The sequence below is a fragment of the Rhinopithecus bieti genome, unplaced genomic scaffold, assembly GCF_001698545.2.
Source record: "Rhinopithecus bieti isolate Rb0 unplaced genomic scaffold, ASM169854v2 scaffold_7967, whole genome shotgun sequence".
Taxonomy (NCBI): Eukaryota; Metazoa; Chordata; class Mammalia; order Primates; family Cercopithecidae; genus Rhinopithecus; species Rhinopithecus bieti.
In genome coordinates this window covers 1,669,590-1,687,682 of record NW_016806112.1, presented here as the reverse complement: position 1 = coordinate 1,687,682, position 18,093 = coordinate 1,669,590, and the positions used below count along the sequence as shown (strand labels likewise).

The 18,093-nt window shown below is 40.2% G+C and overlaps 1 protein-coding gene across 7 annotated transcripts in view; it reads left to right on the top strand.

The window, feature by feature from the left end:
* GAPVD1 (GTPase activating protein and VPS9 domains 1) overlaps positions 1-18,093 on the top strand; it is a 101,548-nt gene that overhangs the window by 67,512 nt on the left and 15,943 nt on the right. For 5 of the 7 annotated variants that reach the window (XR_001886143.1, XR_001886140.1, XR_001886141.1 and 2 more), the window contains exons 12-18: positions 830-964; positions 1,410-1,529; positions 6,216-6,293; positions 6,417-6,787; positions 11,040-11,127; positions 12,084-12,164; positions 16,726-16,848. Coding sequence is in view for 1 of the 7 variants with exons in the window: in XM_017874752.1 (XP_017730241.1) it covers positions 830-964; positions 1,410-1,529; positions 6,216-6,293; positions 6,417-6,787; positions 11,040-11,127; positions 12,084-12,164; positions 16,726-16,848 (996 nt within the window). In the remaining 6 variants the exon portion in view is untranslated. The remainder of the gene's footprint in view (positions 1-829; positions 965-1,409; positions 1,530-6,215; positions 6,294-6,416; positions 6,788-11,039; positions 11,128-12,083; positions 12,165-16,725; positions 16,849-18,093) is intronic. The other 2 variants (XR_001886145.1, XR_001886144.1) reach the window with 1 other exon arrangement.

The following is an 18,093-nucleotide window of genomic DNA, read 5'->3' as shown; positions in this document are numbered from 1 at the left end:
CGTATTAGCCAGGATGGTCTCGATCTCCTGACCTCGTGATCCGCCCGTCTCGGCCTCCCAAAGTGCTGGGATTACAGGCTTGAGCCACTGTGCCCGGCCCCTCTTTTTTTTTTTTTGAGACAGAGTCTCACTCTGTCGCCCAGGCTGGAGTGCAATGGTGCAATCACAGCTCACTGCAACCTCTGCCTCCTGGGTTCAAGCAGTTCTCTTGCCAGCCTCACAAGTAGTTGGGATTACAGGCACCTGCCACCACTCCCAGCTGGTTTTTGTATTTTTATTAGAGATGGGATTTCACCATGTTGGCCATGCTGGTCTCGAACTCCTGACCTCAGGTGATCTGCCTTCCTCGACCTCCCAAAGTGCTGAGATTATAGGCGTGAGCCACCATGGCTAGCCTGTTTTATAATGTTAAAGCATTCAGATATGCTAGCCTTGTTTGAAGACCAGTTGGGGACAATAGGATTAGCTCACCAGCTGTTGAATATTCATAGGAGTTACTTTTTAGGAAGTGGTTGATTTAATACCAAGCTATTCCATACTCTCTTGTCCAGTTCACGTGTTAACCAATAGCATACTGCGTGACATTAGTGATCTAGAAACCACGTTTTCATCTGTGCACAATGAACTGGCTTATATTGGGATGAAAATCACAACTTTGACTTCTTTAACACTTAATCTAACTAGCATTGTTAACTATCCCAGACTTAGACATATATTTGCACTGATTTCATTCATGCCCTGGTAGCTTTGTTTATCTGGGTCACAAAAGCTCAAATTGTGGTGTGCTAACAGAATCACAAATGTAACACACCTCTTATCTTCTATTTAGAGGCCCCAGACCTAAAGCAGGAGGAGCGTCTACAAGAACTGGAGAGCTGTTCTGGACTGGGTAGCACATCTGATGATACGGATGTCAGGGAGGTCAGTTCCCGCCCCAGCACACCAGGCCTCAGTGTTGTGTCCGGTATGTCTGTCTTGTTTTAAGGAGTAGGGATTTGAAGGTGTTCTCCCGCTACCCCCTCCCATTTATAAAGTTGATACAAAGAGATATGTTTTATTTAAGAGCTGAGTAATTTCCAGGAAACAAACTTATTTCCATTGCACCTGAAATCTTTGAGAACTTAATGTGTGGCTTTATGGAGCCTGTTGAAGTAATTGGCAGTCTCTCTACAACTGTTTCTGTTCTTAGTAGCCTGTCCTATTTTAGAATTGTATGATTCTGATTATGTTGTGTAAAGCAAGGTAAGTATATTTAAGCAGTAGTACCATAAAGGGTATAATACTAAACTCACATGTATAGAACTGTGACACAAAATTCAAGAATGTTTCAGTTTCTCCAAATTTCATATACTCTTTGTGTGGTTATTTTGTTCTTCTTCCTGTTTATTTTTTACTATTGTTTTTTAAAGGCATAAGTGCAACCTCTGAGGATATTCCCAATAAGATTGAAGACTTGAGATCTGAGTGCAGCTCTGATTTTGGGGGTAAAGATTCTGTCACTAGTCCAGACATGGATGAAATAACTCACGGTAAGAGGGGGAAATAAGAATGACTTAAAAAATGACCACATTCGTGGTTGAAACTGGCATTGTGACACATTGCTGGTGATAGCATCTGTTGGTATAGCACTTTGGAACATACTTTGTCAATATCTATTTAAGGCCTTAAATGTTCACATTCTAAATTTAGTCAGGTTAGTTCCACTTCTAGGTATCAGTCATAATGAAAAAATTCCGTGTATAGAGAAAGTCCTTGGCACAAAGATGTTCTTCATAACAATTTGTATTGGCAGAAAATTAGAAATAACTTAAAAATTGAAGAAAATGGAATGGCTAAATAATTTTGATGTAACCGCTTATTAGAATTTATGTAGCTATTTTAAAATGCATTAAAGAATATGAAATGACTTAGAGAAAAACCTAGAACATACTACATGGAATTTATTTTGTAGAATTTTACATACAAAATAATAAAACTTTTTTTTTTTCTTTGAGACAGAGTCTTTTGCTGTCACCCATGCTGAAGTGCAGTGGCACAATCTTGGCTCACTGCACCTCCGCCTTCTGGGTCTCCTGGGTTCAAGCTATCCTCCTGCCTCAGCCTCCCCAATAACTTGGATTACAGGCACCCACCACTACGCCCAGCTAATTTTTGTATTTTTAGTAGAGACGGGTTTCACCACATTGGCCAGGTTGGTCTTGAACTCCTGACCTCGTGATCCACCCGCCTCAGCCTCCCAAACTGCTAGGAGTACAGGCGTGAACCACCGCGCCTGGCCAGTAAAACATTTTTAAAAAACCTATGCATGAAGTAAGTACTGGAAATACCAAAATGCTAGCAGTTGTTTTATATATTGGGTGGTAGGTTTTGAGGTATCTTTTCTTTTCTTTTTTTTTTTTTTTGAAACAGAGTTTTGCTCTTGTTGCCCAGGCTGGAGTGCAATGGCGCAATCTCAGCTCACTGCAACTTCTGTCTCCCCGGTTCAAATGATTCTCCTGCATCAGCCTCCTGAGTAGCTGGGATTACAGGCATGCGCCACCACACCCGGCTAATTTTGTATTTTTAGTAGAGACGGGGTTTTGCCATGTTGGTCAGTCTGGTCTCGAACTCCCAACCTCAAGTGATCTGCCTGCCTTAACCTCCCAAAGTGCTGGGATTACAGGCGTGAGCCACTGGGCCCAGTGAGGTACTTTTTCTATTTTTACAGTTTTTTTGGTTCTAAACCAGGGTTTTTTAACCTTAACACTATTGACATTTTGGGCTGGGAAATTCTTTGTTGTGGGGGCCTGTCCTGTGCATTTTAGGATGTTTAAGCATCTCTGGCCCCTACCGGTAGCATATACACTATACCCCTGGGGTTACAACAACCAAAATGTCTCCAGACTTTACCCAGTGATCTCGTGGGGGATAAGATAGCCACAAATCAAGAACCACTGTTCTAAACCAGCAGTCTCAAAGCATGGTCTCCATGGACCACTGAGGTCCTAAGACCCTTTGAGGGAGGAGGGTAGATGAAGTCGTAACTGTTTTCAGAAAAATCAAAGTTATTGTCCATTTTCATTGTGTCAATATTTGTATTTATGGTGCATAGACAAAGTGGATAAAATTTGCTGGGGCCCTAGCAGGGTGCAAGGGCACCACATTGTATTCTTCACTCACAGTTAAAAAAAAAAAAAAAGTTTTACTTAGGAATGTCTTTGATGAAGGAATAAAATTACTTAATCACGTCTCAATCCTTGAGTATACACCTTTTAATATTCTGTGTGAAGAAATGGGAAACACCCATATTGCATTTTTACCACATTCTGAGATATGATGAGATGTCTCAAGAAGCACTTATGTGATTATTTGAGTTGTTAGCTGAACTAGCCAATGTTTCCACTTATTTTATTTGGTTTTCATGAAATATCATTTTTACTTGAAATAATGACAAACTGTATTTCTTATGAATACGTAGTTGGGTATTTGGCAGACATCTCAAAAATTAACAAAGTATGACCAGCCACGTTGGCTCGCACCTGTAATCACAGCACTTTCGGAGGCTGAGGCTGGAGGATTCCTTGATCCCAGAAGTTCATCACCATCCTGGGCAACATAGTGAGACCCTGTCTGTACAAAAATAAAAAAATAAAAAATTAGCCAGATGTGGTGGCGCATGCCTGTGGTCCCATCTTTAAAAAAGTAAAAAATAAAAAAAAATTAACAAAATGATTCTGTTACTTAAAGACAAGCAACTAATAGAGTAGAGTTTGTTGCCAGTGATGAAATTCAAACTTTCAGACAAAAATTAGAATTTTGGAAACGTGTGTCTACCTGTATGAGTTTGACAACTTCCTGTTGTTTTTAAAGACTTTTCTGGTGAGATTCGTGGTGATATGAAAATGTGAATTTAACAGAGGACAAAAAGTTCATTGATTTGGTTTCAAATTCTACCTTGTAGCTATCCTTTAAAAAACTTTACTTCTCAAGATATGGTAGAGTAGCAAAGAATAATATCCACAGTTTTCTGAAAAGGCTACTAACATATTGTTCCTTTTCCAACTACATGTCCGTGTGAGGCCAGGTTTTCTTTATATACATCAGCCAAAAGAACATTTTCAGCACATTGAAGCAGAAGCAGACATGAGAACCCAGCTGTGTTCTAAGCTGTACATTAAAGATACTTGCAAAAAATGTTGAAGTGTCATTCTTTTCATTTTTTATTTTGGAAAATAATAGTTATTTTTAATTTTTTTTAAAAAAGGCTTTTNTTTAAAAAACTTTACTTCTCAAGATATGGTAGAGTAGCAAAGAATAATATCCACAGTTTTCTGAAAAGGCTACTAACATATTGTTCCTTTTCCAACTACATGTCCGTGTGAGGCCAGGTTTTCTTTATATACATCAGCCAAAAGAACATTTTCAGCACATTGAAGCAGAAGCAGACATGAGAACCCAGCTGTGTTCTAAGCTGTACATTAAAGATACTTGCAAAAAATGTTGAAGTGTCATTCTTTTCATTTTTTATTTTGGAAAATAATAGTTATTTTTAATTTTTTTTAAAAAAGGCTTTTTTGTGTTACCATTAAATTTTTTTCTTTTTTTAAAAAAATGGGGCTGGGCACAGTGGCTCACGTCTGTAATCTCAGCACTTTGGGAGGCCGAGGCGGGTGGATCACGAGGTCAGGAGATCAAGACCATCCTGGCCAACATGGTGAAACCCCGTCTCTACTACAAATACAAAAAATTAGCTGGGTGTCGTGGTGTGTGCCTGTAATGCCAGCTACTCGGCAGGCTGAGGCAGGAGAATCGCTTGAACCCAGGAGGTGGAGGTTGCAGTGAACCAAGATCACACCACTGCACTCCAGCCTGGTGACAGCGAGACTTTGTCTCAAAAAAAAAAAAAAAAATGGACAGCCTCCCAAACCAGAGTCGGTTCAGAGAGACTCCCATGTATTACTATTTAATGGGTATGTTTAAATGAATTAGTAAATAGTTAAACCTCAGTTTTAATTTCTAATATAGAATGTCAATAGATATAACCACTATAAACAAAAGCTCTTAGGGTCAGTAATTTTTTAAGTTGTAAAGATGTCTTGGCCAGGCATGGTAGCTCATGCCTGTAATCCCAGCACTTTCAGAGGCGGAGGCGGGAGGAGTGCTTGAGCCTACGAGTTCAAGACCAGCCTGGGCAACATGGTGAGACCCTGTCTCTACAAAAAATAATGTAAAAATTACCTGGGTATGGTGGTATACGCCTGTGCTCACAGCTATTTGGGAGGCTAAGGCAAGAGGATCACTGAAGCCTTAGCTAAGGCAAGAGGATCACTGAGGGTGCAGTGAGCTGTTTGCACTACTGCACTCCAACCAGGGTGACAGAGCGAGACCCTGTCTCCAAAAAAAAAAAAAAAGTCCTGAGACCAAAATTTGAGAACTGCTGTTTTAGGCTATCTTTTATAATGATCTACCTATAGAATAAAAGTAAAAATCAAAAGGCATAATAGTACTCTCATTCATTATGGAAAGATAGCTCCAGACAAAAAAAAGATAGCTTCAGACTAAAAACATTTAGATTAATAGTTTCTTTTTTATGTTTGAAATTTCCATCCTCCACATACTTCTCTGTTTTAAAGTTATTTGCTGAGAGCAGTGTTAGAACTTCAAGATTTACAACCTTTTATTTATACCCTGTCTGTACATAGTATTGCCCCTATGTTTATATTTTATTTATTTATTTTTAAATTTTTAGTTCTTGTAAATTTTTGTAGAGACAAGGTCTGCCATCTTGCCCAGACTGGTCTTGAACTCCTGGGCTCAAGCGGTCCTCCCTCCTTGGCCTCCCAAAGCACTGGGATTATAGGCATGAGCGCCTACACCTGGCCTTCGCCCCGTGTTTTCAGGTGAGGGGAAGGCGAGGCTCAGGGAAGCTGTGACATTTTGAAAACATTGATAGTTTAGGTCTTCTGGCTTTGTTCTCTTTGCATGAACCATACTAGCATTTGGCCATTAGAAGTAAAGATGCCAGACCACTTAAATGAAAAGAAAATCTGTGTATGAAGATACTAATAAAAACAGAAAATAAATTGAAAGTAATCATTTTTTTTTTTCTTGTATGCCTCTCAAGTTCTAATGGATCAAAAAAGGAACCGTCAAAGAATACTTAGAACCCTTTAAACTGTGTTGAGACCGTTTATCCTGAGTTGTGGCTTGGTCTCACTGTTTCCCTCTTGTTTTAGGTGCCCACCAGCTGACTTCTCCTCCTTCTCAGTCAGAGTCTCTGCTGGCCATGTTTGATCCACTGTCTTCACATGAAGGTAAACACCAGTGAAATGAACTTTTTCACTCATGTCATAGGAGGAGGAAACCAAACCCCCTTGTTAATGCCTTTGTTAGAGAAGTGTCTCAGTTACAAAAATTTTTTTTTTCCTGTGTTGCAGGGGCTTCTGCTGTGGTAAGGCCAAAGGTTCACTATGCTAGGCCATCGCATCCACCACCAGATCCCCCAATCCTGGAAGGAGCTGTGGGAGGAAATGAGGCCAGGTTGCCAAACTTTGGTTCCCATGTTTTAACTCCAGCTGAATTGGAGGCATTCAAGCAAAGGCATTCTTACCCTGAGAGACTAGTTCGAAGCAGGAGCTCTGATATAGTATCTTCTGTCCGGAGACCCATGAGTGACCCCAGCTGGAACCGGCGTCCAGGAAATGAAGAGCGAGAACTGCCTCCAGCTGCAGTCATTGGTGCTACTTCTTTGGTGGCTGCACCTCATTCATCATCTTCATCCCCTAGTAAGGACTCCTCAAGAGGAGAGGTATGGGACATAGGCCGTGAAGAATTGTGTTCTGCCTGCCTAGTTCTCTTGATGTCTGAAATTAACATGGAATATATAAATGGAGGATTACAGATAGAGAGTAGTGGCAATTAAAGATGATTTGTCAATCTAGTGTGCCCACATCCATAACCATTGAAAACCTATACAACTTTGGTTTTATAGTGATACTATCTTGCATTTTTATGACACTTTTAGCTTCTCTGATTTGTATTCTCAGATACAAGCAATTTTGTATCTGATTTTATTTAAGCCTTACAATATCCCTCTGAGATGTTAGATGAGTTTTGTTTTGTTTTGTTTTGTTTTTGTGAGATGGAGTCACACTCTATCACCTAGGCTGGAGTACAGTGGTGCAATCTTGGCTCACTGCCACCTCCACCTCCTGGGTTCAAACGATTCCTCTGCCTTAGCCTCCTGAGTAGGTGGGACTACAGGCATGCGCCACCACGCCTGGCTAAATTTTTGTATTTTAGTAGAGATGGGGTTTTACCATGTTGGCCAGGATAGTCTCGATGTCCTGACCTTGTGATCTGCCTACCTCGGCCTCCCAAAATGCTGGGATTACAGGCAAGAGCCACCGTGCCCGGCCCCATGACTATTTTTTATTTTAAACAACTATAAAGTTACAAACAAGTTGGAAGTACAATAAAAGAACACTTCCTTCCCATTTGAGAGCAAGTTGCCAGCATGATGCTCCAGTACCCCTAAACACTTGAGTGTAAGTTTCCTGCAAACAAGCAGATTCTCCTACACCTCATGGTACAACCATCAACTGCAGCAGATGAACATTGATACATTACTACCAGCTACTTATGACACCCCATTCACGTGTCCCCAGGTGTCCCAGTAACATTTTTTATAGTAGGAAGATTCTGTTCAGAATCACAAACTGCTTTTAGTTGTCATGCCTTTTTAGTCTCCTTCAGTCTAGAACAGTTCCTCATTTTTTTCCTGACTCATATGACCTGTACACCCTTGAAATTTACAGGCCATTTGTTTTCTAGAATGTTCCTCAGGTTAGGTTTGTTTGATGTTTTCTTGTGATTAGACTGAGGTTATTAATCTTCGGCAGGAATATCACTGAAATGACAGTTTTTTTCATTGCACTTTGTCAGGTAGTACAGTTTTAATTTGTCCCATTTCTACAGTGTTCATTTGGAGAATTTGAGGAAATATTGTCTACCAGGCTTTGCCACTGTAAAGTTACTCTTTTTCCCTTTATAATTAGTAAGTGTTTTAGGGGAGAGGGTACATGAAAAACATGTAACTATCCTGTTCTCCATCACATTTTTAACTTACCTACTTATTATATCTATGGTCTTATGGTTTTCTGTCTTTCAAAAAAAATTGTGTGTGTGCGTGTGTGTGTGTGTTTTGTTGTTTGTTTGTTTTAGATAGGGTCTTGTTCTATCACCCATGCTGGAGTGCAGTGGTGCCAACACTGCTCATTGCGGCCTTAACCTCCCAGGCTCAGGCAATCCTCCCACTTTGGCCTCCCAAGTAGCTGGGAGTATGGGCATGCACCACATGCCTGGCTAAAGTTTTGTTTGTTTGTTTGTTTTTGTAGAGATGGGGACTGTGTTACCCAGGTGCTTGTCTTGAACTCTTGGGCTCAAGCAGTCCTCCCACCCCAGCCTCCCAAGTGTTGGGATTACAGGCATGAGCCACCCACAGTGCCTCGCCCAGTTTTCTGTCTTGGTTAGGGTTTGTCACTATTACTTATTTTGAAGCCCAGTTGTCCCTAATTGGGCCAGTGGGAGCCCCTTCAGACTGGCTCCTGAGTTCTTTCAAAGCACTACTATTGTTCTTTGAGCATATCTTTACTTTCTGGCAAAAGATGTTATAAGCGGATACTGTACTTTGTCCTAGTCGACTGCTCTTTCTTTAAGTACCCTTGTTTCTTTTAATGAAAAATGCTTTTTTGGAAATTGAGATCTGGATACAGTGTTCATTTGCTGTAGGGGTGTTGCTGCTCCCAGGACTACTCAGTGAATAGAGCTAGGGAGTGTGTGTTACACATGTTTACCTGTGTATTTCAATTATCTACCTTTCTCCATAAATAAGACCATGAACTTACACGGACACATTGAATTTTAGTCCAAACACAACAGAGTTTGTTTCATTTTCTTCCTTTCCAAATTTGTAACTCCTTTCTCCAGCAGTGAGAAATCTGCTTTCACTATTCTTCATGTGCATATTTATTCCATCAGCTCCCCTGTATGTATTCAATTTCTCATCCCCACTGTTAAATTAACTTTTCCCTGGCACAGATGCCCTCATCTTTCTGCTGGGGTTCTGATAATTCTTTATCCCAGGTATGTAGATGAAAATGGAAATTAAGTGATTTGTCCACAGTCACACGATAGGCTATTAAAGGAATTACAGTCCCTGTCCTTTGGCGTGTTTTTTTTGTTTGTTTTGTTTTGTTTTGTTGAGATAGAATCTCACTCTGTTGCCCAGGCTGGAGTGCGGTGGTGCGATCTCGGCTCACCGTGACCTCTGCCTCCCGGGTTCAAGCGATTCTCCTGCCTCAGCCTCCCGAGTAGGCACCACCACACCTATCTACCTTTCTCCATAAATAAGACCATGAACTTACACGGACACATTGAATTTTAGTCCAAACACAACAGAGTTTGTTTCATTTTTCTTCCTTTCCAAATTTGTAACTCCTTTCTCCAGCAGTGAGAAATCTGCTTTCACTATTCTTCATGTGCATATTTATTCCATCAGCTCCCCTGTATGTATTCAATTTCTCATCCCCACTGTTAAATTAACTTTTCCCTGGCACAGATGCCCTCATCTTTCTGCTGGGGTTCTGATAATTCTTTATCCCAGGTATGTAGATGAAAAATGGAAATTAAGTGATTTGTCCACGGTCACACGATAGGCTATTAAAGGAATTACAGTCCCTGTCCTTTGGCGTGTTTTTTTTGTTTGTTTTTGTTTTGTTTTGTTGAGATAGAATCTCACTCTGTTGCCCAGGCTGGAGTGCGGTGGTGCGATCTCGGCTCACCGTGACCTCTGCCTCCCGGGTTCAAGCGATTCTCCCGCCCCAGCCTCCCGAGTAGGCCCCCCCCCCCTGGCTAATTTTTTTTTTTTTTTTTTGAGACGGAGTCTCGCTCTGTCGCCCAGGCTGGAGTGCAGTGTCCGGATCTCAGCTCACTGCAAGCTCCGCCTCCCGGGTTTACGCCATTCTCCTGCCTCAGCCTCCCGAGTAGCTGGGACTACAGGCGCCCGCCACTTCGCCCGGCTAGTTTTGTAATTTTGTATTTTAGTAGAGATGAGGTTTCACTATGTTGGCCAGGCTGGTCTTGAGCTCCTGACCTCAGGTGATCCACCCGCCTCGGCCTTCCAAAGTGCTGGAATTACAGGTGTGAGCCACTGCACTCAGCCCCTTTGGCATGTTTTAATGATAACTTAGTATAATTGGTGATCAAAACGTGAACTTTGAAGTTGCTTAGGTCTAGGTTTGAGTCTCAGCTGTGCCACATATAGGCTGTGTAACTTTGAGGAAGAGGTTGTTCTAGTCTCATATTTTTTATCGTTATAAAGGGCCTAATATAGGACCTATCTCTGAGGTTACTGTGAAGATTAAATGAGATGATACATATCCTTACTATACTCAGTATTTGGCACATAGTACACACTTGGTTTTATTATTATTAATGCTACTGCTACCATCTCTACTGCCCTTCTGGAGTTTATTTGTACTGCATTTACTTATTTCATAAGTATTTATTGAGTGCCTAGTCTACACCGGGCTCTTACTAAGGCTTCAGTTTATTAACAGTAGTGAGTAGTGCCTACCCTCAAGCGGATGACAGTAGTGCTTAAAAGGTAAACTACCTTGCTCCAGTAGTCAACCTACATGGCAACAGGAGTTGTGCCTTAAGGCAAACAAGACTGGCTTTCTTATTTCACAAACTTACTTAAATTCTTTTTAGCCTGAGCAACATAGTAAAACCTGTCTCTACAAAATAAAAACAAAACATTAGTTGGGCATGGTGCTGTGGACACCTGTGGTCCTAGCTACTTGCGAGTCTGATATGTGGAGGATTGCTTGAGCCAGGGAAGTCGAGGCTGCAGTGAGCTGTTAACTGTGCTACTGCACTCCAGCCTGGGCAACAGAATGAGATCCTGTCTCAAAACAAAAACAAACAAAAAGAAATCCTTTTCTTCGTAATTTATCCTGCTATTCAACTCCAAATAAAGCCTCCAACTTTTTCTACAGACTGAAGAACGCAAAGATAGCGATGATGAGAAATCAGACAGAAACAGACCTTGGTGGAGAAAACGTTTTGTTTCAGCCATGCCTAAAGGTAATTTTATACAATATTAGAACACTGTCTTAGCAATGAGAAGCAAAGTCCCAGAATCTCTTTCAGAGAGCCAGTATCTCAATTCCTCTGTAAGATCTGCTGGGCCTAAGTTTCTAGCCACTTTGAGGGTGTAGAAAGTGGTTCCACTCCGATGAATGCTAAGGCAGAGCTTTAGAAATGCTCTTGTTCTTTGCAGGAAGTGGTAGTGGTTCGTAAATGGAAGTCATGCCTGTCAGTATTGTTTAAATATCATATACTATTGAAGTTAAACATATAGAGGACTTTTGACATATATATTGCTATTAATTATTGCAGGAAAATGGGACAGTATTGATTACTAAACATTGAAAATTCATCCTTTACATTCCTGGAATAAGTTGAAGCTTTTTATGTCTATGTTCATTGAGAATGTTTATACTGTAAATATCAGTGAGTGTTTGTTTTGGAAGGTAGCTGTATAAAATTGTTTACTTTTTTGGTGAACTGCCCGGCATCATTTGAGTTGGCAAAAGCATCTCTTCCTGAAAGAAGAGATCATTCAGGAGTAAAGCTAGAAACTTCTTCCAAAGGCCTCTTCTCAGCATGGTGGCACTCAGGAACTCTGGGGAGAGCTGCTTTCACGCCATACTCAAGCGCTTGATGAGGAGGAGAGAATGAAGCTAGGAGTTTTGAATGTGTTATTTTTGAGCAGAGGTTAAGAGTCAGTGGTTTTTATTTTAGTCCCAATGGATTCCTGTTAAATTATTCTTCCTGTGACAGATGACTCCACAGCAGATTCTGAAAGCTCCTTTAAAAACCTTCATTACTATTTTAAGGACAATTATCAGTCAACACTTGGAATTTCTTAGCTTTTAAACTTTTCAGCCTCCTTTCACTTAGAAATGTTGGCACACCAGTTAACTTCCGAGTAGTGCAGTATGTTATATGTCACACTACTGACTTTATTTAATTTCCAGCTCCTATACCATTTAGAAAGAAAGAAAAACAAGAAAAAGACAAAGATGATCTGGGGCCTGACAGATTCTCAACACTCACAGGTTTGTAGACCCATGGACTTCCTGGCTCCTTCATTCCCAGAGCACATATTTCATAACACTTTTTCTTGGGTGCCTTAAGCGTTGCCTTTTTAGAAGAGTGTGTCTGTGTGTACAGTGGGGAGTATGTTCTTCATAGCTCTGTGGTTTCCAGTTGGCAGCCACAGTAAACCTCAGTGTGCTCTTCCTGCAGACTGCCACCACCATCATCATCCTCATTATCATAACTCCGTTTATGATGAGGCCCCTGATCCTGAGCCTCTAGGCATACCCTACAACTCGACATCTAGTAGGATGATGACACACAGTGCCTTTTAGGAAAGTGTGGTGACAGTTTTAGTGCTGTGCATGCTGTATCTTTGGATCATTGATTGAATAGTTTTCTTTAATGTTGATCGTAGAATTCTACATTTATTTTCATCTACAGTTTGTTCTTGATTATTCAGGATCACAGTGAAATTCTGTTTTACCTAATCATTTCCTTTTTTGTGATAAAGTGTTTGTTCAAACAATATCATAAATGCCAACCATTATAATGAAAGTTTTAAAAAGTTTACTAATTTTTTACAGCTTGAACCATTTTAACATTGCCATCTGACCCAAGGAAAATACAGCTGGGGTTGGGTTTTTACCTGATGAAGCGTTTGTATTTCTGCAGCTGCTTTTTGGCACATTATGAATGAGCACCTTAAAAGGAGAGTTTGAGAGTAGTGTTAATGACCAGCTTTGGGTTTGATAGCTGTGTATTGTTTCCAGTGGCTATAGAGCATCTTGAGCAAGTTTATTCAACCCACGGACCGCAGACCACAGGCAGCCCAGGACAGCCGGACAGCTTTGATTGCGGCCCAACACAAATTCGTAAACTTTCTTAAAACAGTATGAGATTTGTGCAGGAACCCTTTTTTTGTTTGTTTGTTTGTTTTAGCTCATCAGCTATCATTAGTGTTAGTGTATTTTATGTGTGGCCCAAGACAATTCTTCTTCCAGTGTGGCCCAGGGAAGCCAAAAGATTGAACACCCCTGGTCTAGAGGGAAGTTCATTTCTCACCTCTTTTTTTTTTTTCATTTTGAATTGTTTTTCTACTAAGTTAAAATGAAAAATTTTTTTCATTAAACAATTTCATTTAAAATGGGATAGATAATAGGATAACATCCTCGTCAAAGAGTTCAGCATTACAGGTAGAATCCCATTTTAATGCCTATTATTCTAATGTTTAGTTCCATGTATTTATATGTATTTCCATATCCTAGCATGTAAGTCCTTGCTTTATTTGAAATGGTGATTTCCCCAGAAGAAAGGGTTTTGAACAGCAGGAGATGTGCTTACAGGCCACAGATCCCTGCTGAGAGCAGCCAAGCCTGTCTTGTTTAGTCAGGAAATACTTGTTGACCATGTGACTCATGCCAGGCACTGTGCTAAGTGTTGTGGGTATTAAGTCAGATCACACATGACTCTCCAGGACCTTCCAGTCTGATTGGGAAGAGTTGGAAAGACATTGTCCTTTTGGCAAAATATTTCTGTATCCTTACCACATGTTCCTAATGTTAGAAGAACACTAGCGTTTACAAAGTGAATTACTCTTAATGACATCTCATGTTATTAAAATGTTGACTCAATAGTTTTGAAGAAGTTATAAATTATTTTTATTGTTTGTTTGAAGGAGTTATATTTTATTTACCCTCTTTAGGCAATATATTTTCCTTGGTTCTTGATATTGGAAATAGATCAATAGATTGGATATAGAAGCCAAGTAGAGTAGAATAAGTCTTTTTCATAAAGTAATTCATTTTCTTTGGCTGTGATTCAAGCAGGTTAGCTTCCTTACTGGTCCAGAAGTTTCTACCCAGTCCTTATTAATGACTCATTGAAAGTTACCATTAAACCAATATAAAGGTGTTATAGGAGGAAATTTCCTAGTAGTCTGTTCATAATTCTGTGACCCTAACTACTATTCTTTTCCTGTTATCTCCTAATCTTTTTCCATATTTATACGTGGCTTTTTCTTGACTGAATTAGATTATGCATATGACTTTGTATTCTTTTTTTACCAAGTTATTTTATAAAACCTCTCCCAATTTCTACTAGACATAGTTGGGTTTTAAATCATTTTTATTAGCTATAAAATAATTGCTCATGGTTTTACTGCAGTATAAACGTTTTCTTACATTGGCTATTTAAATTGTTCTCAATTTTTTATTATGAAATTAGTACTCACAATGCATTTATATGTATTGCATTTCTTGTTTGTTTTAATTATTCTCTGGGGGTAAAATTTTTAAGAACAGTGTTAATAGAAATAAAGATTATAAGCAACATTGTGGCTCTCACTGTGTTTAGCCATAGTATATTGTATTGTCCCTTTTGCAGACCTCTCAACAGTACTCAAAAGTAATAACCAACTGAGTAAGGTGGTGCCTGCCTATTATCCCAGCTCTTTTTGGAAGGCCAAAGTGAGAGGATTGCTGAAGGCCAGGAGTTCGAGGTTACATTGAACTATGTGCCACTGCACTCTAGCCTGGGTGACAGAGCAAGACCTTGTTTCTATTTAAAAAAAAAAAAAAAAAAAAAAAAAGCAATAGCCAAAAAGTACTTCCCCTTCAAAACAAGATTCTGTAATGATAAATGCTTTATCAGTTTACATTTGGAGACAGATCAGATTTTATTAAGAATGTCTTATGAATTCAAATACTGTTATAGCAGAAATACTAAATTACTTTGGAAATCCTCTCTATATACAATTGTCCTTCAGCATACTCAGGGAATTGGTTCCAGGACCCTTGCTCCCCACCTCATACCCTAATCTGTGCATACTTGAGTCCTGCAGTTGGCCCTGTGGAACCTGTGTATGTGAAAAGTTGGCCTTCTCTATATGCTTGTTTCACAGCTCTCTGTGAAATGTAGTAGTTTCTTTTTCTTTTCTCTCTCTCTTTTTTTTTTTGAGACAGTATCTTGCCCTGTTGCCCAGGATGGAGTACAGTGGCATGGCGTGATCTCGGCTCACTGTAATCTCTGCCTCCTGGGTTCAAGCAGTTCTTCTGCCTCAGCCTCCCAAGTAACTGGGATTATAGGCATGTGCCACCAAGCCCAGCTAATTTTTGTATTTTTAGTAGAGCTGGGGTTTCGCCGTGTTGGCCAGGCTGGTCTCGAACTCCTGACCTCAGGTGATCCGCCTGCACTGGTCTCCAAAGTGCTAGGATTACAGGCGTGAGCCACCGTGCCCAGCCTAATACAGTATCTTCAATCTGCATTTGATTGCAAAAAACTGTATAAATGAACCAGTGCAGTTCAAACCCATGTTGTTCAAAGGTCAACTGCAGTTTACTACAATTTTACGGAGACATGAAAACCATATATTTGTTTCATGAAAACAAAAGAAGAGCCTATGAGCATGATACTTAACTTGTCTATGTCTTGATTTCGTCTTCTGTAAAATGAGGATGTTAACAATATTTCTCTGTAAGGCTGTTTGATCAGTAATTGAGATAATCTCTATAAAGTGCTTAGCACAGTTCCTGGCATGGTAAGTGCTCAATAAATATTAGCTGCTATTAGCTGCTGTGAACACAAACACAAACACACACATACAGAGTACGTATATGTATATATACACATTGTGTGTGTGTGTGTGTGTGTGTATATAAAATCTAGTGATTTTGATGTATTTTTGTAATTTTTAGAAAATGGGATTCTACCAGAATGTGAACGTTTATGGTCACCTGCCTGGGCTAGGTCTCTCCAGGAGTTTGTGTTTCACTGTGGAACTTTGTCCTGTAGATCTATAGCAATCCCTTGCTTTAACAACCCAGTTGACTACTATTTTAGATTCCAGGATAATATTTTTGATGTGCTGATTTTGAAAGAGTAATGGTCCTGTCAGTAAACAGTGCTGCATTTGTGACTGTGATAAGCTTTTTCTCTGTGCATCCCAGGTACAATTCTAGCACTCCCCAAGAATGTCTAGATTCTGTAGGAGTGCCTCTGACATCAGTGCATGCACAAAAGTGCTCTGTTCCAGCAGCTGCACTGTCATGGTGAGATCTAGTGAGAATAGAATATGAATATTGTTAGTTTTCAAATGCGTGGAGAGAGATTCATAAAGGAAGAATGGAAAAAGACATTTGTTATTATTTAAAGGGATTTAAGTCTAAGTTTGAATGGTTTTTTTTTTCCTCCTTCAGCATAGAGATGTCCGAATAAATGAAGTCTGCATGTAAAATTGCACTGTGGGAAGTTCTGTTAGCATGAATTGCTGATAACAGTGATTTGAGTGCAAACACTTTAGAAATCTGTCATCCATTCAGTCTGCCCTGAACTTTGACACTGTCATTCTGGTGATGATGAGAAGGTGGAGCTACTCTTCCCAATTTCCTGCTTTGGCAAGGCTCTCAGACCTAGAAATGGGATGAGTAGGCAGCTGCATGGTGCCTCTTAACATTGAGATATGTGCTCTTTTAAAGTCTTACCTCCTAATCCGCCTTTGGGATTATGCTACTGGTGTCATACTAACATCAGAGTTGGTACAAACCGAAGGGGCTAATTCTCTTATTCTCCTTTCCCTTGCAGATGATCCCAGCCCTAGACTCAGTGCACAAGCTCAGGTCGCTGAGGATATTCTGGACAAATACAGGAATGCCATTAAACGGACCAGCCCCAGTGATGGAGCAATGGCAAACTATGAAAGTACAGGTGATAATCATGACAGAGATTTGAGTAATAAACTTTTATATCATAGTGATAAAGGTAATCTGAATTTAAGTGGCCTTTAAAAGAAAGAATAGCTAAGGGAATCAGTTTACTACCTCAAAATTACAGACCACCTAAACAAATGTTTAAATTGATGTCCTTCTCTGGATTTTCCCACTAGCCCTGGGTACCCCTGAATGTTCAGATGCCTTGGAGTTGTCCTCCTTTGCCTCTGGGGTGACTGGCCCACAGGGAGTTGGGGCATATTTTAATGGGAGGAGGTTCTTTTTCAATGTCTACAGCTTTGTAATTTTATCCAGTTACGCACTCTCAATGTAGCTATGGGAGCAGACTGTTGGGACAAGTTATCCATTGTCACCTGGTACTTATTTTAAAGGATTCTGTTTTCCTCATAATAGAATACTGAATAGCTTTCAGAAAAATGAGATATAGTCCCCAAGATAAATGAAGAGAGAAAGTGTATAAACGCATAAATAGGGGCTGAGCACGGTGGCTCACACCTGTAATCCCAGCACTTTGGGGGCCGAGGTGGGCAAGTCACTTGAGGTCAGGAGTTTGAGACCAGCCTGGCCAACGTGGCAAAACCCGTCTCCGCCAAAAATACAAACAATTAGCTGCATGTGGTGGCAGATGCCTGTAATCCTCAGATGGCTGAGGCATGAGAATCGCTTGATCCCAGGAGGCGGAGGTTGCAGTGAGCTGAGATCACTGCACTCCAGTCTGGGCAACAGAGCGAAACCCTGTCTCAAAAAACAAAACAAAACAAAACATAAACATAAATAGTATACTGCATAAATACGTATTTATGCCTATATGCACATAGAGTATCTCCCGGAAGAATCTCCCAGCAAACTGGTAACGCGAGTTGGCTCTGAGGAAGACTTCTAGGAAGCCTCAGAGGGAGAGGGGTGGAAAGGAGAACTTCCTGTATTTTTTTATTTTGAATAGTTTCCAAATAACAGAAAAATTGAAAGAATAATACAATGAAGGTTCATTTCCCCTCTATCTAGACTTAACAATTTTTAACATTTTGCCACATTCACCATATATATATAGTGTGTGTGTGTGTATGTGTATATGTATATATATACATGTATTTTTTTTTTTTTTTGGTGAGACAGTCTCACTATGTTACCCAGGCTAAAGTGCAGTGGCACAATCATGGTTTGCTGCTGCAGCCTCAACCTTCCCAGGCTAAGGTGATCCTCCCATCTCAGCTTCCTGAGT